This window comes from Rhincodon typus, chromosome 11 (genome assembly GCF_021869965.1).
Source record: "Rhincodon typus isolate 14 chromosome 11, sRhiTyp1.1, whole genome shotgun sequence".
In the NCBI taxonomy this organism is placed as follows: domain Eukaryota; kingdom Metazoa; phylum Chordata; class Chondrichthyes; order Orectolobiformes; family Rhincodontidae; genus Rhincodon; species Rhincodon typus.
The window spans coordinates 31962710-31985663 of NC_063342.1; the positions used below are offsets into that span (position 1 = coordinate 31962710).

The following is a 22954-nucleotide window of genomic DNA, read 5'->3' on the forward strand; positions in this document are numbered from 1 at the left end:
CCATATCTGCAATACTGTGTTCAGTATTGATTATCTTATTTAAGGAAGTATGTGAATGTGTTGGAGGCAGTTCAGAGAAGACTTGCAAGACTAATACTGGTAATAAGTGTTTTATCTTAGATGGAAAGTTTGAGCAGCTAGGCTTGTATGGTGACTTGATTGAAACATCAAAAGGCTTGTGTCTTATCAAGTCTTGACAGGGGTAGAAAGGATGTTTCTACTTTGAGGAGAATCTAGAACTACGGGTTACTATGTGAAAGATCAGGAGTTGACCATTTATAATAGATAAATTTGATAAAGAGAATCTTGAGGGTCTTTGGAGCGGTCTCCCTCAAAAGGCAGTGGAAACAGAGTCTTTGAATGTTTTTGTGGTGGATAGATTCTTAATGAGCAAGGACATGCAAAGTGATCTTATTGAATGGTGGAACAGGCTTGCAAAACTGAATAACATATGTTCTTATGCTGACATAATGCCCTCTTGTCTTCATTTGTAATTTACAATAATAACTTAAAGGCTTGGTGCTCCATCTTATTTCATATTTGTATTTTATACTGTTATCTGATAATCAACTTGCCGCATCACTTGACAGAACAAATGAACTAGTCCGCTTTGGTGCATCACAAGTAGGGATTATTTATGACATCTAACTAACTATTTCCTTTCTCATTCTTACAGAAGATTAAGATGAAAACTGGAATCGTGCCTTTTCAAAGCTGTCAAGATTATCTTGTCTATTTCAGAATTTAAGCTATTCAGTGTAAGTGTATCCATTTATAATACATCCTCTTGAGATAATGCTTTCTTAGCTCATGATTAATTTACCATAAAGCATCCTTTTGTTACTCTAACTGTTCTCAAAATAATATCAATTTTGATGTGGTTATGACAGCTGATGGAAAAGCCACTGGGCTTCACAAAAAAATGGATTCTCCTTAAGGGTAAAGAATCAAAGGATTATTAACCAATCTAGATAGCTACTCTTTTAATACAGAAAAACAGACAGGTATCACGGACAACATTATGTCTTAAATACATGAAATTGTAAAATGAACAATGATTAAAATTTCCTTTAAACAACCATAAAACAAAGCAAAAAAAAAATTCATATCTCATCAATTAGGCCCACATTCAAAATAAGTTAATAAATTGCCTCCTGGATTATTTGTTCAAATTTTAAAAATCAAACAGGGTGTTACATTTCTTGAGAATGAAGATTATCTGTTCATTCCTTTTTATGATCTTCAGATAGTGCATTCATTTCAAAACTAGAAACTAATTGCACAGCCTATGAATAATATTTAGTTTTTTCATGGATATATTACTTTATAACAAACTTTTTTTACTGTGCATTCAAAACACAATTAAGATTATAGTGAATTTGGTGCAATTATTAGAAAACAAAGGAAGCTACTTTACTAAGCAAATAGGATGGTAAACAAAACAATGTTTGGTAAGGCACATTAAGGTAATTAGTAGTAGCTGTAGTTGAGTTAGTTAGTTCTTATGAAAATGTTACCCAGAAGCAGAAACTGAAGCTGGATTACTAACTTCATTTTGATCTTTAATTTAACCACAATAATAATTGAATTATTCATTGAATTATTCCATCAAAGCACGTTTGTAAGAAATATTGGAAATTTACAGCACATTAAGCCCATCATGTCGATACTGCCAGAAAAAAAAACTCAGTTGGCCTAATCTCACTTTCCAGCTCTTGGTCTGTTAACCTGTAATCTATGGCATTTCAAGTGCATATTGAAGAATTATTTAAGTTCAATAAGGATTTCTGCATTGTTTACTCTTTCATACAGTGGCTTCCAGACTCCCATATCCTTTTGGGTGAAAAGCATTCTCCTCTACCCTCCGTTAATGCTTTTGCTAATTACTTTAAGTCAATGCTATTCATTATTGACCTCTCTCCTGAGAAAAATAAGTTTTTCTTTCCACTCTATCTGGGACCCTCATCATTTCATACACCTCAAATAAATCTCTATCAACCCTATCAATTACAAGGAAAATAACCCCGGTCTATCTGAAAGAGCTATCCAATTAGTCCTGCTTCACCACTCTTGCCCAGTAACACTAATATTTTTCCCTTTCAAGTAAATATTTTTGAAAGTCATTATTGGCTCTGCTTTCACAACCTTTTCAGGCAATGTATTTTGGATCCTGATAGCTCATGTAAAAGAAAATGACTCTCACATGAGCTAGGTAGCCATTGCATTTTCTGTATTGAATACATGGGCAGCAACCACAAAATTTGGCCAAAGACTGTAAGTAACAGAAAAACCTAATACTGTATAAAGGGACACAACCCTGAAAACCTTGGGTGACCTCAAATGGTTGTTAATTTTCTTTTCCTTCATTTTTAGAATATGCCTGATCATCTAATTTTAAATAAATGTATTTTCATTAAAATGTATGTTTGTGTTGCTTGGTAAGCTAAGATCAAAGCCTAAATATTGAAATAATGGAGGGAATTAAAATTAACTCTAAAATTTCTAGCCAAACTGAAATCTTTATTAGGAAGTTTAGCCACAAACGAATGCCTAGATATGCTGAAAATCATTTGCTGAGAACTAATCGTGATTTTTTTTATTTGACGATGTTAAAGTCTAGAGGACTCTGGGTAAATTGTTTTGCTTCTCAATTGGAGAGCTTTGCTTTTATTTCAACAAGAAAAGTGAGACTAGATAACTCAGGCAACATCTGAAAACCTAATTTCAGACAATATCACTGCAACTTCTACAATCTCATTGAAGTGCAAGAATTCAGTGGACAGCTGAAAAAATGTTTACAATTAAAAAGATCTTGTTACTTTGCATTTCTAATAGTATTTACATGGCTTCTTATCTGTAGTTGTTTTCATACAAAAGTAAACCAAATAAGACTGTTCAGATTAAATTTTAATTCGTTTTCAGAAAAGGACTGAAAACCCTATTTCAATTTTGAAACCATCTCTTTACATTAAAGGCTGGTTATCTTTCAAAACGCCTATTTCCATTTGTTATGTTCGTTTCCTTTACTTTTAAATACTTTCAGTATTGGAAAGATTTAAGTATGACATATGCAAAAATGCAACAACAAAATCTTTCAAAGATGCGTGTAAACTTAATCTATTCCATATTACCTGAAAAACATCAATCAACACATGATCCATAGAAGGAAAATAATTAAAACTGTCACTCAGAGTGCTGCTGTTATAGTGATATTTTTAAATCATGCAAATTTAAAAAAAAACTGGATTTTTCAAGTAAATAACTTTGTTGGGAATAATTTCCGAAATAGCATTAACTTTGGTGCATGTAAAATGGAGTTAATCCTAAAGGTTTTTCACTTTCTGTCATTATGGTGTTCCAATATCAATCGCAGAATCTCAGCGACGAGAGGGTGGAGGGGCAGCTGGTAATGGCTGCATTTGCAGTTGGTCATATGTGTCTTGCGTAGCTGTACTCAGTCCCTGCAAAATAATTCCATGAGATTGTTAGCTCATTGAGTGTATCAAAAGGGAATACATTTCTCTCAATGCATTTTGCTCTGCAGAGATAATTTTCTTGCAGAAAATGTGGGCTTGCACAGAACATTGGTCAAGGATTCCTGGTCAGCTCCCTGATCTTTCAGCAGATAATTCCGATGCATATAACAATCTGCCATGAGCATAGGATTACAGAAAATTGCTTTAAGTTGTTTCTATTTTAGATTTTCCTTAATAAAGGGACAGATTAAAAGCTCTCACATGAGAATCACTGTTGAACAGTGGTGCCTCATAGAGTGAAAAAGTCAGAAATATAGTATGGAGAGGCAAGAAGATGCTGTTTTATTACCTTTATAAGTATTGATTCATGCAGCTTCGGTTATTAGTATTTCAAGATTTTGAACAAGATGAGCACTTAATGCATGTTAATGAACAGATTTAACAAACTGTAAAGTGGATATAAATAACAGACTAAGGATTGGTTAAGCAGGTTGTGTGTCTGAAGGATGATCTGTTTGACTTTGTGGATGACAATACTAAAACTGAACATGCCTATGATAAATGTTTCCATCTCGAATCTCTGGCTTATGATTCATTGAACTGGACTGTAAGTTGACATAAGGAAGGGGAGCAGTATCTAGGCAGTTTACTCAAGACTTCAGACATATTTCATTGAGAGGTGCAGGTTTTGAATAGAGTTGGTACAACAATAATATGCTGAGTAAAGGGAGGGAGGAGAATCTTTGGAGAGTGAAGAATCATAGAAACTAATCCAATCCAACAACACTGATGTACTTGCTACATTTGAAGATGGGGATAAAGACAGTTGGAAGGATGCCTGAAATGTGAACCAAATGTCAATTATTTAGCTCCCAGTTTCTGGCATTCAAGAGCAGGATTTTGCAGACTGAAACTCTGAGCCACATGAAAATTGGCAAAGGGAAAAGCAGGTTAGGAAGGTGAACACGTGACTTAAGGAGTACTGTGAGAAAGATGGGTCCCATTTCATGGGTACTGGACACAGTACTGGGCTAGAAAAACACCCCTGACCACAAGTCCATCACACAGTTCTCAGCACGTAGTGTCCTCAAGACCCCTCAGGAAAAGGACAGAGTGGACCTTGACCCATGGTTTCCTGAGCAGACTGTCAAAGTCATTTGGCAGAATGCCTCATCGCCAAAACTTTCCAACAAGCACACAGCTGCCCTCGAACTGGCTGTGGTAGGTGGGTGAGACTGTCACACATCTCCTTCTGGAATGTGCCTTCGCCAAGGAAGTTTGGAGGGAGATGCAACAGGTTGATGTTTGTTTGATGTTCATCCTGAGCAGCTCTGTGATGCAGGATGTGCTGTACAGTCTGTTCTCTGGGATGTACACCGAGAAAAACATTGACTTCACCTGGAAGACCATCACCTCGGTGAAAGATGCTCTTTGATCTGCCCGAATCCTGCTGGTCTTCCAGTTGAAAGAGATGACCCTGACTGTGGCAGACTGGCACATTCCAAGGTCCAGGACTCTGTGCTGAGGGAGGCAGTAAAGCATGGGGCAGCTGCTGTCAAGGCACAGTGGCGAAAGACCACTGTCTGAGGTCTTTCTGCCAAAGTACAAAGGGGGTTCATTTAGTTATCGGACACCCCCAATGCCTCAGATACATAAATATTTCCTAGTACCTAGTGTAATTAAGAAATGCTTTTAGATTAGCTATAACTATCGAGAAAGTTAAACCCCAATGTTTGTTATCTTCTCTGTATGCAAAAACTGTACAGATCGGAACTGTTTTAGTAACTGTATGTACATAAAGATTCTCTTTTTTATGAATAAAATGTATTTTTGCAAAAGAACTTATAATACAGAACCAGTTTATGCACCCTCTAAAAACATAACATGGAAAACTCCAGTGAAAAGAGACAACATAAAACTAAAAGGAAAAACACACAAAAATATGAAAAATCCTGGCCAATTGAAAAAAATACAAGTAATAGCAAAGCATGACAAAATGTATACAGCTACAGAAAGGGAAAGTGAAAAAAAATGTATTAGATATCCAAGATCAACACAGAAATGTTCAATAATCATCAGGAAAAAGCAAATGGCTGCTAGCAATGTGGATCCCTTGGAAAGTGACAACAGTGCTAAACAGTGAGAATATGGAAATAGTGAACAAACTGAATAATCTACTTGTATCGTAAGAACTGAACAGCAGATGAATCTACCAGACAGTGTAAGGAAAATAAGATTGAATCAGAGATTAAAAAAATAAAATAGCAATAGTGAAGACTATAATGACACTAAAATAGTCACAGACACCAGGACCAGATGATTCTATCCCAGGGTTTCAAAATAAGTTGAAAATTGAAGGTGTCCTAACATTACCAAAGTTCTATCAATTTGGAGACTGTGAATTTAGATTGCAAATTGTGTCGCTCCTTAAGAAATGAGACAGTGGAAAACCAGTTAGTCTAACACCTGACCTATTTGAAATTTTCAGCTGATCAGAGAGAGTCAGCATGGATTGAAACAGTAAGAGATGCCTGATGAATCTGAGTAAATGTTATGAAGAGGTGACCAAAGTAATACACAGGACAATGTCTAAGGTTTTTAATTATTTTGCTTCCTGAAGCAATTTGATAAAATGCCTCATGGAAATGTCGCTACAATTGAAGCTTATAGAATTGCAATGCTGGTTAGATGATGCGGTAGTGGTAATGCCACTAGAACATAGAACATAGAACAGTACAGGCCCTTCGGCCAACGATGTTGTGCCGACCTATTATTCTACTGAGATCAATCTACCCTGCATACCCTACATTTTACTATCCTCCATGTGCCTATCCAAGAGTCGCTTAAAAGTCTCTAAAGTATCTGACCCTCCACTACCACTGCCGGCAGCGCATTCCACACGCCCACCACTCTCTGTGTGAAGAACCTACCTCTGACATCTCCCCTATACCTTCCTCCAATCACCTTAAAATTATGCCCCTCGTAATAGTCATTTCCGCCCTGGGAAAAAGTCTCTGACTATCCACTCTATCTATGCCTCTCATCATCTTTTATGCCTCTGTCAAGTCACCTCTCATCCTTCCTCGCTCCAATGAGAAAAGCCCGAGCTCCCCCAACCTTTCCTCATAAGACCTGCTCTCTTGTCCAGGCAGCATCCTGGTAAATCTCCTCTGCACTCTCTCTAAAGCTTCCACATCCTTCCTATAATGAGGTGACCAGAATGGAACACAATATTCCAAGTGCGGTCTAACCAGAGTTTTATAGAGCTGCAGCATAACCTCATGGCTCATTTAAACTCAATTCCCCTGCCAATGAAAGCCAACATACCATACGCCTTCTTTACAACCCTATCAACTTGGGTGGCAACTTTGATGGTTTTGTGGACGTGGACCCCAAGATCCCTCTGTTTCTCCTCACTGCCAAGTATCCTGCCATTAACCCTGCATTCTGCATTCAAATTCGACCTTCCAAACTGAATCACTTCACACTTTTCTGGGTTGAATTCCATCTGCCACTTCTTTGCCCAGCTCTGCATCCTGTCAATGTCCCGTTTCAACCTACAACAGCCCTCCACGCTGTCCACAACTCCACCAACCTTCGTGTCATCAGCAAACTTACTAACCCAGCCTTCCACTTCCTCATCCAAGTCATTTATAAAGATCACAAAGAACAGAGGTCCCAGAACAGATCCCTGTGGAACACCACTGGTCACCGAGCTCCAGGCTGAATACTTTCCATCTATTACCACCCTCTGTCTTCTATTGGACAGCCAGTTTTGTATCCAGACAGCCGAATTTCCCTGAATCCCATGCCCCCTTAACTGGTAATATGCCACTGAACTTGTAAATCAAAGGGCCCAGACTCTGGGGTCAAGGGTTCAAATCCCATTATGGAAGCTGCTGGAATTTAAGTTAATATATCTGGGACTGAAATCTAGTGTCAGCAATGGCAACCATGAAACTTTCAATTGTTATAAGGCCCCATTTGGTTCACCAATGCCTTCTAGGGAGGTACAACTGTCAGCCTTACCTAGTCTGGCCTACATGTGACTATAGACCCACAGGAATGAGTTTGATTCTTAACTACCTGAACCCTACTAACCCTAACCTTAACCTTAACCCTAACCCTAACCCTAACCCTATCTGAAATAATTTAACAAGCATCTCTGTTCAAGGGCAATCACGGATGGACAACAAATGATGGCATTGCCAGTGACATCCATATCCCGGATGTAAAGGAACTGATGGGTAGCTGCTAGTTGGATGTCTAGATCAAGGGCACATTATCTAAAAATTAAAGTTGGACTTCTCAGGAGTGAAATTAGAAATCACTTCTAAAACAAAGAATCGTAGAAGTTTGAAACTCTCTTCTGCAAAGGCAATTGGTGCTGGATTTATAGTTCAATCTATCAATATTAGTTTTAAAATTTTGTTAGCCAATGGGTACCAGGGAAAATAAGGGAATCAATTCCAAGGCCAGCCATATCTCTCAAAAAGTGAAAGAACTGTTTGGGGACTAAATGGTCTAACAGAACAGGTTTCCATTAAAGGTTCCTACATGACCAATCATTTACAAAGGTGGAAACATTTGCCAGGATTTGTGTACATGATCTGTATATGCTATCTACAACAGCAACAATTTGCAGTGCTATACTGCTTTTAACATAGTCAAATGTTCTCAGGCAGTTCACTAGAACATGACTAACTAGAATTTGGTACACCATTTAGGGAGACATTGGCCATGAAATTCTAATCAGAGCTGGAAACCAGGCGAGTAGGATGCCAGGAAAGTGGATAAGTGCTTAGAATAGGTCAAAGTATTTGTTGGGGTAGAAGGGGTCGGTGGTGTTGGTGGATGGGATTGGGAGGTAGCTATCAGGCTGACTCAGAGGGTTGTGAGACGGAGACTCAGTTTGATAGTTACCCTAGAGTAGGATTTAAAATCCTTTCACCTTTCCTTGGTAAACATTAAGTTCAACTGAGTAGGAATCCTTAAGTCTTTGATATAAGGGCTTTTCAGAGGGTTCTAGATGGTAGGGAATTGCCCATCGAAAGTTTCAATTTCTCAGGCAGTTTCCATGGAATCAGCTGCACCAGAGATTCCACATGATTTTTATGTGCAATTTCAGTCTACACTGCTCCAGAGACTGTCTGGCCTTCAGAATATCCGAGCCATTTTCTGCCATGTAGAGCCATAAAATTAGAAAATTTTAAATGTTGGTTTGAAGAACACTCTAAAAGAGAAAATTTGCAGAGGTTTATGAATTTCCACACTTAGGGACTCAGTAATTAAAGGAAGGACTGGGATACAAAGGTTCATGGAAGTTGTAGAGTCATATGAGGTTAAAGAGTTTGGGAGTTATGAGTTTAAGGAGAAATTTGAAATTGTGGATTAGAATTTTATTATTGAAGTGCAGCTTAACTAACAGCCTTATCATCAGAAAGCACTTGGATTGTGTGTGAATGGGAGTTAGGACAAGTTGATATATAACGGAAGGTAGGAGGGGAGGCTTACTAGTTTACATCACTCATACTTCATCTTCAAAAGATAACAACTCCACTCATCTCCTTCTTACCTGGTAAATGTCATTCCCTCCCTTTCCTCTTCGCTTGGGCTGGGGAAGATAAACATACATGTTGATTCATTCCAAAAACACATATTTATTAGGTACATGGCTAAATGTCTGTGCTAAATTTCAGTTGAACACATTTAATGATAGATTTTCCAAGGCCTTACTTGTATGAGCATATACCAAATAATCAGGCTGAAGGACAGGCAAAGTCTTTGGATAATTTAATTATCTTATTGAGCTGGCATCCCACAGTGCAACTCTAGGATGTTTCTAATTCAGATTACTTTGCATGTGTGCGTGTATAAAACCTATACACCATCTGCACTGGAGACAATGATCTGTGTAGCGTTTGTAGTGGAAATGTAGATCATTTAGTTTGCAATTTTTATCCAGTTACCAGACAAATTAAAACTGCCTTCTTTGTCACTAAAATAATTTATTCTCTCCAAAGGGGCGGTGGCTCAGTGGTTAGTACTGCTGCCGCACAGCGCCAGGGACCCAGGTTCAATTTCACCCTCGGGCAACTGTCTGTGTGGAGTTTGCACATTCTCCCTGCGTCTACGTGGGTTTCCTCCAGGTGCTCCGGTTTCCTCCCACAGTCCAAAGATGTGCAGGTTAAGTGGATTGGCCATGCCAAATTGCCCGTAGTATTCAGGGGTGTGTAGATTAGGTGGGTTATAGGGGAATGGGTCAGGGTGGGATGCTCCAAGGGTCGTTGTGGACTAGTTGGGCCGAAGGGCCTGTTTCCACACTGTAGGGATTCTACGATTCTATGATTCTATGATACAACAAACGTAGCCCTTCTGTTCAGCTTACTCAGTTTGTAACATATACCCAAAGACATTCAGCATCAGACCTGATAACCACCAACTTTTTACAGTAGTGAACAATTGACCGAGTATTTCAAATATGTAATACAAACGAAAGTATACATTTATAATTGGACATGATTATTTACAGCGATTACAGAAATCTGTGGATAGATCATTTCATCCATATCATACCTGCTGAGTTGGTTTGAGTTCACCGTAAGGCTCACTTCTGTTCTTAGGATTCAGTTTCTGCAATCAAAATAAATTTTGATCTTCAGTTGAAATGCTGTTTAATTACAAATTAATGTACCAGTCGAGGTGGTTCTGTATCTAGCTATTAAAGGATGTGCAAAAGATGCACAAGCTGGGTTTTGTTCCACAAAACTTAATCTTCTTGGTTCAGCATGTCCCTCTAATATGATCACAAATCACTGTGTAGACAAGCATTGGTATATGCTGTACTCATCCATGATATCTCCTGGATGCTGCACACAACTGACTGACTAGAAGTTAATAAGGAATATTGCTACAAGTGTTATTAGAGTTAATGGGGTTTTTCAGCAGGTTGGATGGAGGGCTATAGTTATATGTTCAAACATCTACTTAATTTTATCCTGCCTCAAATCAACCCACTTCCAGGTTCAGGGACACATGCATTAATCTCACAGGAGGAGTTCATTTATTCAGATATGCCCATCGGAATGAATGCTTCAATTTCAACATATATACATTGAATGGCTACTGGCTGAATTTCCCAGAATCCTGCAGCTGAAGAGCACAGTGAGTTAACAGATCCAGAGATAAGTATCTCTCCAGCACTTGGGCATACAGCTATTTGCAACCCAACCTAATCTCCCCACAATCGCCCACATTCTGCACTCTCTTCAACCATCATCAGATCTCCCCACGGCTCATGCTGTCTTCAACATGTCCATAAACCTTTCCCTACAATCTCCACAAACAACAAACTTTTAAAATCATCCTTCCCCATTACAAACCCAACAATCTTCTCCACTCCCCAAATGCTTCTAACCTTCCCACACATGCCTTCCTATCCATGAGCTAGCTAATCTCAATCTGACTGGTTGCTGGCTGGAAAACATTGACAATAAATTTAGTAGGACCAATGCATTAGCCACAGCCTCTGTCTTACACTATAGTTATTAGAATGACATTGGTGTTAAGTTCCACAAGGTGCAATATCTACACTCTCCTCAGGAGGCTATACGGTGGTGAATAGTTTTTACACCAAAGCCAAACCGTACTCCGTTTAGTCAAATTATAAACACCTGGGATCAGAGGTATACTATCCACAGATATTAGATGTTGCTGCCTCTCATATTATTCACAATTCAAGAGAACATGGTCATTAGATGTCCAAAAATTCCAGGGCACATGATTCAGTTGTACCTAAACACATTGTGCCAATGAAATACAGTTATGTTTTAAAAATGTGTGCTATCATTCTTAGTCCTTAACAGGGGTGAAAAGGAAAAGAATAATTATACAGTTTATAATACAATACAACACAGGAACAGGCCATTCGGTTCAGCAAGCCTGTGCCGATTCCTACTCCTTATTTAGACCTGCTACTTATTGTCCGTACGTGGTTTCTAGTCCTCTATTCACCTCCCATTCATGTGCCTATCAAGATATACCTTAAGTGTTGCTAACGTGCCTGTTTCCACCACCTCCACTGGCAATGTGCCCACTACCCTCTGTGTGAAATATTTGCCCTGCACTTCTCCCCTAAATTTTCCCCCACTCACCTTGAACCTGTGCCCTTTTGTAGTTGATCTTTCCATCCTGGGAAAAAGCCTCTGACTAAACATCCTTTCTGCGCCTGTCATAATTTTGTAGGTCTCTATCAGGTCACCCTTCAGCCTCCATCTTTCCATTGAAAAATGATCTGAGATAGCCAACATCTCCTCATAACTAAAACCTTCCAGACCAGGCAAAATCCTGGTAAACATCCTCTCCAAAGCATCCACGTCCTTCTGGTAGTATGGCGACCAGAACTGCATGCAATATTCCAAAAGTGGCCTAACTAAAGTTTTATACAGCTGTAACATAACTTGCCAATTTTTATATTTGATGTCCCGGCCGATGAAGACAAGCATGCTGTATACCTTCTTGACCACCTTATCCAACTGTGTTGCCACTTTGAAGGACCTGTCAATCTGTACTCTCGGAGCCCTCTGTATGCCAATGCTTCTGAGGATTCTGCCGTTTATTGTACAATTTGCACCTGAATTTGACCCTCCAAAATGCATCACCTCACATTTGTCTGGACTAAACGCCATCTGCTATTTCTCTGCCCAAATCTGCAATCTACCCATATCCTACTGTATCCTTTGACAATCCTCCTCACTATCTGCAACTCCTTCAATTTTGGTGTCATCTGCAAACTTACTAATCAGACCACCAACGTTTTCCCCCAGATCTTCTCTACATATTACAAACAACAAAGGTCCCAGCACTGATCCCAGTGGAACACCACTAGTTACTAATCTCCATTCTGAAACCTCCTTTCTACTTCTACTCTCTGTCTTCTATGACCAAGCCAGTTTTGTATCTATCTAGCTAGCTCACCCTGGATCCCATGAGACTCTACCTTTTGTATCAATCTGCCATGAAGTACCTTATCAAATGCCTTACTAAAGTTCATGTAGACAACAGCCCTTCTATCATCAATCATTCTTGTCACCTCCTCAAAAGACTCAATCAAGATGATGAAACATGACTTTCCCCGTGAAAACCCATGCTGCCTATCACTAACAAGTCCATTTGCTTCCAAATGTGATTAAATACAGTCTCTCAGTATCTTCTCCAACGGCATCCCCACCACTGACATCAGGCTCACTGGCCTATAATTACCTGGATTATCTCTGTTTTCCTTATTAAACAAAGGAACAACATTAGCAATTCTCCAGTCCCCTGGAACATTGACTGAGGCCAAAGAGGATGCAAAGCTATCTGTAAAGGCCCCAGTTATTTCCTCCCTTGCCTCCCATAGGATCCTGGAATAGATCCCATCTGGCCCTGCGTTCTTGTCTACCTTCATGCATTTCAAGACACCCAACACTTCCTCCCTCATTATGCTGAGTATTCACGCACCTTTCCCTAACCTCAGCTTCCCTCACATCCCTCTCTTTGGTGAAAACTGATGTAAAGTACTTATTTAAGGATCTCACCCATTTCCTCTGGCTAATTGAATACAATCACATTAATTTCCTAAAGCAATATAGTACTTACGGAATATGTGTCATTATGAGCAGCCCCGTCTCTCTATTGGTTTTGATAAGAAAAAGAACAATGAATGTTGTATATTTGATAACACATTTTAAAAACAAAGTTAATGTTTTTCAAGTATCAGGTGAGGCTTTCAACTTCCTGGCAGCCATAATGAGAACTTCTGTAATTGCATGTTTCATGTGGTAAACTTTTTATTATGTGTTTCAGAATTCCAATTTGCTATTTTTGTTTAAAAATGATTGTAGGTTATGTCTTACTTCTAACTTTATAAGTATCTTTTTATCCTTGCCTACTTCTAGTTTTTGTCTTGCTTAAAGCTAATTACATTAGCAATCCTACTTAAATAATTACAGTAGTAGTTTTGCAATAAAATAACCTTTATTTTGTTTAAGTCTAAAGATTCACTGCTGTTATTTTTAAATTGAATGATTCGCTACTCATACACACACATTCTTATCTCATGGGGCCCTTTAAAGAAATACCTTTTATATGGCCATAAAAATGAAAATAAATATTATACAATAACATGTTGCAACTTCATGGAAATAATGCAGTTGCATTTTGAAAATATTGAACACTTACAAATCACCTAATAACTAGCTGTGCATGTAGGAATTTCACATTGAATACTAATGCTCTTCTGTCACCCAATGAGTACTCTTTGTGGTGGCGGTGGTGTTATAGTTCACTTACATGCACTTTGAGACAAATGTACTCTGGAGATATGGGCAGTGATAGGTAGTGACACTTATATTCTTTGTATCATGTGGCAGAAATGTTTCTTGCTCTTACCGCCCACCATTAACTTGAGTTGGAAGGATTTGCAGACTGATATACAACCTTTCCTTCGCCATCAAGTACTGGGATGGGCCCCGAGCCTGGGGTTCTGATTCAGGGGGTGGAAGAGCACCGCAGGGCTCCTGCAGTACTGTGCATCATCTTGTGCAAATAACAATTGAGATTAGCCTAAGCATCCCAGAAATTGTAACCTCAACATTTAAAAGATTCATTCTGAATTTCCTGTTATAAAATAGTCTGTGTTTGGAATCGGTTCTTATTTTATAAAATATAAGTTAAAAAAAATACATGTTTTGTTCCAAATCCAGCCTCTGTGTCCTGGTTCCTTTTGTTAAAACCAAGTTGGGAATATGCATCTTGATCTCTCTTCTGCAAAGGCTGCAAAGATAATAAAAGTTCTGATTACTCTGACAAATATCTCAAATATAATATAATCTATTTCCTAAGAAGTTCAGATCAATCACGTAAATCATTTAAATATTATCGTTAGTGCCATGTTACTCTAGTGAATATTTCTAATGTAATAAAAGACTGAAGTAGCCAGCTGAGGAAGTTGAATAAGTCTTAAGACATGTTTTCAAAGTGATCAATAACTGTAAAAAGTTGACTTCTGATACTAATGTTGTGTCAAAATTGATATGCAAATTTTTTGCCAGATCACTTGGATCTCCTGCAGAAAAATTTTTGTCAAATGACTGGCATTAGAAGCTGTCTTCTTCCAAGCCTTGCTTTTCAGCTGATTGTTTGAATCTCTGAATGTGAGGGATTTACACTGCATGCTGTTATGTGTTTAGTGCAGTACATGATCCATTGCCACTGGCTAGCTTAAAGGGAAGACAAAGTGTGCAAGTTCTCTTCTGTCAGTACACTGCATCTGCATCACCAAGAACTGCAAAGTACCTCTTTGCAGTGATACATATCAACGAGTCACTATTCAGCCCTAGGCTGACCTGCATAGGATCTCAGAGAAATCTTGGTCCACAGGAGTAAGGTATGAAGTACCTCCAGCAAGTGGACACACCCTGATGTCCCTCCATCAGGTCTATGGGACCAATAGTACCCCTGCCTTGTGTGCCTGCCTTGGAAAAGTCAGAACCACTGGAGTGGAATCATATAGACAGCTGGTGATCAATTCAAACAAGCCGCTCCTTACAAGTGAATGGGCTGAAGAAGGATGAATTTCTGTCCTCCCTCTGGATTTAATCCATTTGGCCAAGAGAGAGATGTAAATGCTGTGCAAGTCTCTCCCTAGATCCTGCCATGACTGTGCAGCCCAAAACAAATAGAAAGGACATCTCATCCTTAGCTTTATCTAGGTGGGGTGATGTTGGAGGAAAACACTTGAGGTAGTAGTTTATAGCCCAGCTTGATTGATGTAAGGGAGGTTGTCTCTAATGGACAGCATTGGCATTCTATTGGCCAACCACTACAAACACCAGTCAATACAATACTAAACCACCAACATCTGCTTTCCTAAATGAGTGCACGAGGGTTAGGATCATGTTCCGACAAGCAGATGGCAAATGGGAACCCCTCAAACAAGACGTGCAGATCCTCCAGCTTGAGGACTGGAACTTCAAGTATGTGTGTCTTGGCATGAGGACTTGCAGTTCACAGATGGTATTCATAAGGCAGCACTGATCTGCCATGAGCTACACAACTGCAAAGTTGAATTTGCTGCTCTCAAAGAGACTAGATTGGCCAATAATGGAACAATATGTGAAGCCCATTACATAATGGACTATCCACTGGCATGGCAAAAGTTCAGCTGACCACCTGTGAACATGGAGTAGGTTTCATTGTCAAAAAAAAAATGATAATTGAGATATTTGTTGTGACTGCTGAACACCTATCTTTTCATCCGCACTTATGGAGCAACCTTGTATCCATTGCTGAAAACAAAGATCACCTATATGTTGGTCTTGAATGATATTCTGGAGCATCGGCAATACGAAAAAATGGTTATTTCTCCTGGAGGATGTTAATGCAAGAGTTAGATCAGATTTATTTTTGTCAAATATGCCTTAGTCATCTTGGCATTGGCAAGATGAACAAAAATAGACAGCGACAATTAGAATGTTGTGCACAGTGTGGTCTTTGTGTTCCTAACATCATCTTCCAGGGCAGACATCAGCACACAGCAGTATCCAGGATCTGGCCACTGGCACCAACCCTACCTGATAAACAGCGTTCCACATAACTCTGCATCTATCACAGTACAGAGTGATACTGGTCACTCTCTAGTCACTGACAGGGGGATGGTGCAACAATGGAAAATATGCAAATCCAAATACAATGGCATGCCACACATCAATATTCCATGTAAAATGGATGAGAAGTTTCAGAAATTCTCAGAAGGTTTTTAAGACCTAGCATGCAGAAATTATTTCTGTCACTGAAGCAAAAATGCAGTTCACCTGACTTCCAACCTGTCTCCTATACCTAAAGCACATTTCAATCTCAAGCAACAAATGAGGTGTGTGGATGAGCAAGTTACTTTTATTAACCTCTTCCATGGGATATGGGTGTTGCTGGCTAGGTCTGCATTAATTGTCTATCCCTAATTACACTGGATGGGGTTAGATGCTACTGTCAAAGAGGCTATTGACCCTGTGGCAGCAAGGGAAATCCCTGGAAAAGACGGACTACCAGTTGAGCTGCTCAAATATAAAAACCTCCTGCTGCTGCTATATCTCCGTGACCTCTTCTTCCTCTGCTGGAGAAAAAAACTGTTCCCACAACGTGTGTAACACAAGTATCAAGTTATGCAAGAACAAAGGCAATTGAAGAGATTACAGCAACAACCAGAGCATCTCACTCCTCAGCATCACTAGAAAGTTCTTTGCTATTGTTGTGCTAAGGAAGCTGTAATGACTAGCCTTGAGATTATTCCTGATGTACGATGTGGTTGCAGAATGGGTAGATCCAAAGCAGACATGATCTTATTAGAGAAAATAGGTGCTCCTTCCTTGATAACATGTCCAGCAACATTCAGTTTGATAGTTCCACCTCTGATAGTTTTGTGATCAAGAATGGAATCAATTAGGGCTGTGCTGTAGTCCCTACTCTTTTTTTTGGTCCCTCACCTGTCATATGGCAAGACATAAGCATGGTGAAATGGGAACTTGCTGAACCTATCAAGACTGAAAACCAAGTCAAATGTGTAGAATGTCACGATCAGAAAACTTCTGTACACAGGTGATGCTGTACCCATTGCCCAGAGAGATCAGCAGCTCCCAAGGCTCATGGTGTCACGCCTGTGTTGCGTTCACACACACCTACAGTGTCAAGAAAACTAATTCTAGGACAGAATATTGTGCCTCCACCAATGATCAGACACAATCGGGAGGCGACGGCCTAGTGGTATTATCGCTGAACTATTAATCCAGAGACCCAGAGTGTGTTCTGGGGACCCGGGTTCGAACCCTGCCATGGCAGATGGTAGAATTTGAATTCAATAAAATATCTGGAATTAGGAATCTAATGATGACCATGAATCCATTGTCGATTGTTGGAAAAATCCATCTGGTTCACTAATGTCCTTTAGGGAAGGAAACTGCTATCCTTACCTGGTCTGGCCTACGTGTGACTCCAGACCCACAGCAATGTGGTTGACTCTCAACTGCCCTCTGTGTAATTAGGGATGGGCAATAAATGCTGCCTGGCCAATGATGCCCTCATCCCATGAATGAATAAAGAAAAAAAAAAATCACACACTTCTGAAAACATTCAAGCAATTCTGCCACCTTGGATCTATGGCTAGAGAACCTCCCTATTGTTGAAGTGCTCAGTACTTGCATTGGAATGATAGTTACCAATATTAGCTGACTAACTAAACAGCCATGGGATAACTACAAACTGACCTGAAGGATCAAGGTGTTTATCTACAAGTCGTTTATCCTCAGTGTATTGGTGTATAGCAGTAAAGCCTGGATAAACTATACCTACCATAAGAAGAATCTCAATATTCTCCATCTATGATATCTACATCACATCCTGACACTCTCAGAAACATGAATCACCAAGTCCTTATTTGGGCAAGCCTTGCAAACATGCTAACACTGATCAAGAAGGCTTCACTGGTTTGGGCATGCGTGAAGGATATAGGATGGCCACATCCTCAAAGGTATGCAATATGGGAAGGTAACCTGCAAGGTGCCCAAAGCTCTGGTTAAAGAACAATTGAATTATTGTTGTCACATGTACTGAGACACAGTGAAAAGTGTTGTTTGTGTCCTATTCAGGTAGATTGTACCATACAAGTTGCATCAGGGTAGCAGAACAGAGTGCGGATTATAGTGTTACAGCCACAGAGAAGGTGCAGAGTGAGAGATCAGAATTAACATTTAAGAGGTCCATACAAAACTCTAATAAAAGCGAGGAAGAAGCTGTTCTTGAGTCTGTACGTGTATTCTAACTTTTATATCTTCTGCCTGATGAGAGAGGGTAGAAGACAGCATAACTGGGGCTGGGAGAGGTCTTTGATTATGTTGGTTGCTTTCCTGAAGTGGGAAATATAGATGGAGTCAATGGATGGGAGGCTGGTCTGCATGATGGATTGGGCTGCATTCACAACTCTCTGTAGTTTCTTGTGGTCTTAGGAAGAGCAGTTGCCATACCACGCTGTGATGCATCCAGATAGGATGCTGTCTATGGCGCATCTATAAAAATTGTTAAGGGACATTGGGGACATGCCAAATTTCCTTAGTCTCCTGAGGAAGTAGAGATATTATTGTGCTTTCTTGACCGTTGCGTTGATGTAGGAGGATCAGGATGGGTTGTTGGTGATCATTACTCCCAGAAACTTGGTGCTCTCGGCCATCTCCATCTCAGCATCATTGAGGTTAAAAGAGACATAAATGTCCTTAGCACCAATCACAGGGTGTTAGTGAGCAGAAATGATAATCAATGTGAATGGCAACACCAGCTGTACACAGCAGTTTGCCACCACACAACAACAAGTGGTTTCCGAAGCTCCAAAACAGGTGCCAGGCGTGCAAACAAGGTGTGAGTAAAAATCATCCCTTGGATCTTTAAAGACTTAAACCAACTCCAAGTAACTTTCAGTCGAGCACAACACTCCAACATAAACTTTTAAAACTTTTAATCTGTAATGCCTGTGATAGAATTCCCACACCTGTGAGCTGTCAGGATGGTTTACTGATTTTAAAGGTGCTATATACATACAATTTTTTGATTATTGCCTGATATGAAAAAAATGCTTTATCTTAATATTTTATCGCCTGATCACCAACTTTCCTGTTATATTGTATTATAAAGTAATGTAAAAGCTATATTTATTTCATAGTCTCTATTTATGAACATAGAGACCCTGGAGTACAACTGCTAGAAAAGGATTGATCCATGAGTGAGCACTCTAGTGTTCATTTACCAATATGCAACACATGTCAGGAACACAGATGACTGAGACAATCTTACTGGCTGATTTTACCTAGGGCTGAATATGGAGATGTTTGCTCATATGCTGAAGTGCAAACAGTAATTAGGTTATACATAGATTTCAATTACTACCTCAGCTCTTGATAGTTACCTGTCAGAACCAGCATTCAAAATGCTTTTCAATGGGGAATGGTCTGTGCCAATGCACTGACGAATGGGCACAAACCATATGTACAGTTTACAGTCAGTTGTGCTGCACTTGACAGTAGAACCTGCTTATCTAGCAGTGGCTTGTCAACTATGTAATTACTTTCTGCATTAACAGTTGGAGCAGACTCCTCAGGGTTGGATTGACTCCAATGTGATTCAGCTCGCCATGACAGATTAGAATTGAATGAACTTGTCAACAAATTGGCTTGGACATGTAAGTGTTACTACAGAAAGCTGTATCAGCCACCTAGCTAACCAAAAGGAAGTGAAATCAGTTTGGTCAGCCACAAGTCACTTAGTGGATACAAGTCCAGATCACAGAATTGTTTCAGTTAACACTGATTGGTACCAAAGTGCTAGTATCACTCAGAACAGCTTCAGTAGGAAACAGAAGTGTCATAAGGATGCGAGATGTTCCCTTATATCACAACATGTATCGGAGAAGTGGAGATTTAATACAATGTTTTAAAGTTATGAAATGTACTGTTGTAGTGAGTTGAGAAAGACAGATTTAGCTGTTTGTGAATCAACAGTTAATTGCTGTCTTGATGTCAATGGCAGTCACCCCAGCATTCCTTCTGGAGTTCAGTTCCCTTGTCCCTCTTCGGATCAAGGCTGCAATATTGATTGATTGATTGTCACATGTACCAAAGTAGAGTGGAAAGCTTTTTTTACGGGTAGTACAAGTAGATCATAGTAAGCAAGGATGTATAGATCAAAAAGACTTAGACAGAGGTATACAAGTTACATTGCACTGGGTGTGCGCTAGGTGAGATCAATGTTAGCAAGACCAGCATTATTTGAGGCTAGAGAGTCCGTTCATCAGTCTAACAATGGCTAGGAAGAAGCTGTTCGTGGACCTGCTGATGTGTGTGTTCAAGCTTCTGTATCTTCTGCCTTCCTGCATGGTCTTGGCAGAACCCAAGCTGAGGATCAGTGAGCAGGTTATTGTTGTGCTTGATAGCACTTAATTCCTTCCAAACACATGACATTTGATCATCTCTAATATACCTAGATGTTTTCCAATACTAATGCATGAGAAACACATACCATTGTGGTCTCGTCTCTGGACAAGTCATTTGTCCTGAAATGGCCTGGTGAGACATTCAGTTATAACAAACCTCTGTGAAATCTAAAAGGAATTAAACTGTTGGACAATCCAGTATCAACATAGGCACTGGAAATGATAACAGCAAAGTGCTCCTTACTAACATTTAGGGACTCATGCCAAAATTGGGGGTTAGTCAAGCAAAAGCCTGACATAGTCACATTCACGGAATCATCTTACTGAAAAATTCCCTAGGCATCACCATCCCTGGGTATATCTTGTCCCACCAGCAAGACAGACCATCCAGTTGGGGTTGGGGAGGGGGTGATGCCCTGGATATTCTCAACATTAATTTCAGATCTCATAACATCCTATGGTATCAAGTCAAACATGGACAAGGGAACCTCCTGCTGATCACCACCTACAACCTCCCACTCCCCAGCTGATGAATCAGTGTGTCTCTATGTTGAACAACACTTGGAAGAAGCACTGAGGATGGCAGGGGGATAGAATATACTCTGGATGGGTGACTTCAGTGTCCATCACCAACAGTAACTTGGCAATGCCGATACTGATCAAGCTGGCCCAGTCCTAAAGGATATACCTGCTGGACGGAGTATGCAGCAGATACTGAGGAAACCAACAACAGGAAAACTATTTGACCTAATCCTCACCTGTTGCATACATATCAGTCCATGACATTATTAGGAAGAGTAACCATTGCACAATCCTTGTGGAAATGCAATCCTGTCTTTACATTGAGAATATCTTCCATTGTTTTGTGCTAAATGGGGTCAACTTGAAACTTATCGTACAACTCAAAACTAGGAATCCATGTGGCTATATGGGGACGTGATGGCCTAGTGGTATTATCGCTGGACTGTTAATCCAGAGAGCCAGATAACATTCTAGGGGCCAGGGTTTGAATCATGCCACAGATGATGGTGGAATTTGAATTCAATAAAAAAAAATCTGGAATTAGGAATCCAATGATGACCACGAAGCCATTGTCGATTGTCAGAAGAACCCATCTGGTTCACTAATGTCCTTTAGGGAAGGAAACTGCCATCCTTACCTGGTCTGGCTTACATGTGACTCCAGACCCACAGCAATGTGGTTGACTCTGAGCTGCCCTCTGGGCAATTAGGGAGGGGCAATAAATGCTGCCTAGCCAGTGACACCCTCATCCCATTAACGAATTAAAAAAAAAGTTCTGGGCCATCAACAGCAGCAGATTGTATTCAATCACAGATTGTAATTTCATTTTCCCCACTGTACTATTATCAACAAGCCAAAGGATCAACACAGGACAGCATACCAAGTGAAGCACCAGGCATACCTACAAAGGAACTGTCAACCTGTCAAGCATCCATTCCTTCCACCACCAACACTCAGTAACAGCCATGTGTACTATCTACAAATGCACTGCAGAAATTCACCAAAGATCTTTAGGCAGCACTTTCCAAACCCACAACCTCTTCCATCCTGAAGGACAAGGGCAGCAGATACATGGGAACACCGCCACCTTCAAGTTTCCCTCCAAGCCACTCACCATCCTGACTTGGAAATATATCACCATTCCTTCAAAATCCTGGAATTCCCTCCCTAAGGGCATTGTCAGTAATCCCACAGCAGGTGGACTGTAGTGCTTCAAGAAAGCAGCTCACAAACATCTTCTCAAGGACAACTAGGGATGGGCAATAAATGCTGACCAGCCAGCGATGCCCACATCCCACAAATGAATTAAAAAACCTGGTGAAGCTACAACATAGGATAAGTTGCACGCCAAACCACATAAGCATAAAGCGATCCCACAACCATCTCATTAGATGCATGTTCTGCAGTCTTGAACATCTAATTGTGAATGGTGGTGGACGATTACACAACTGACAGGAGGAAAAAGTCAGTTTCAGTTTGCTATTCCTTCATTCTTGACAAAACACTTCAGTCATTTCATTTTGAAACAAAAAGGGTTTGTAGAACAATGGATGGGAATCGATGAAGTGATTTTTATTGGTAAAGAGAGAGAAAATAGTGAAAAATGCAGACCCATTTCCAGCTTCTTCAAAGAATATGGACGTGTATTTGTCAACAGTTGCATTACTTTTCTTCCAATTAATTTTCAGCAATTACTATTACAAATTATGCATGTGAATATGCATTTTCCTTCTTTCACCTGGAGCCATATCCCAAATAGTAAGTACCATTTGCAGTAAAGGTTAATGATTTGTGACTGACAAGTTAATTCACCCAACTCAGTGTAAAGTGTGAATCTCAGTACGCTTGCACCTTACGACCTTCAATAGTGGTGGCAAACAACATTTTCAATCATTTTTAGAGATAACAAGGTGTAGAGCTGGATGAACACAGCAGGCCAAGCAGC

At 39.8% G+C, this 22954-nt stretch overlaps 1 protein-coding gene across 4 annotated transcripts in view; it reads right to left on the reverse strand.

Moving 5' to 3' along the window:
* Window positions 1-966: 966 nt before the first annotated feature.
* cd247 (CD247 molecule) overlaps window positions 967-22954 on the reverse strand; it is a 147279-nt gene continuing 125291 nt past the window's right edge. For all 4 annotated transcript variants that reach the window (XM_048603262.1, XM_020518655.2, XM_048603263.1 and 1 more), the window contains exons 4-8: window positions 14202-14291; window positions 13116-13148; window positions 10053-10109; window positions 9052-9090; window positions 967-3461 (exon numbers count right to left, since the gene is read on the reverse strand). In XM_048603262.1, coding sequence (XP_048459219.1) covers window positions 3378-3461; window positions 9052-9090; window positions 10053-10109; window positions 13116-13148; window positions 14202-14291 — 303 coding nt within the window. In that variant the 3' untranslated portion in view covers window positions 967-3377. The remainder of the gene's footprint in view (window positions 3462-9051; window positions 9091-10052; window positions 10110-13115; window positions 13149-14201; window positions 14292-22954) is intronic.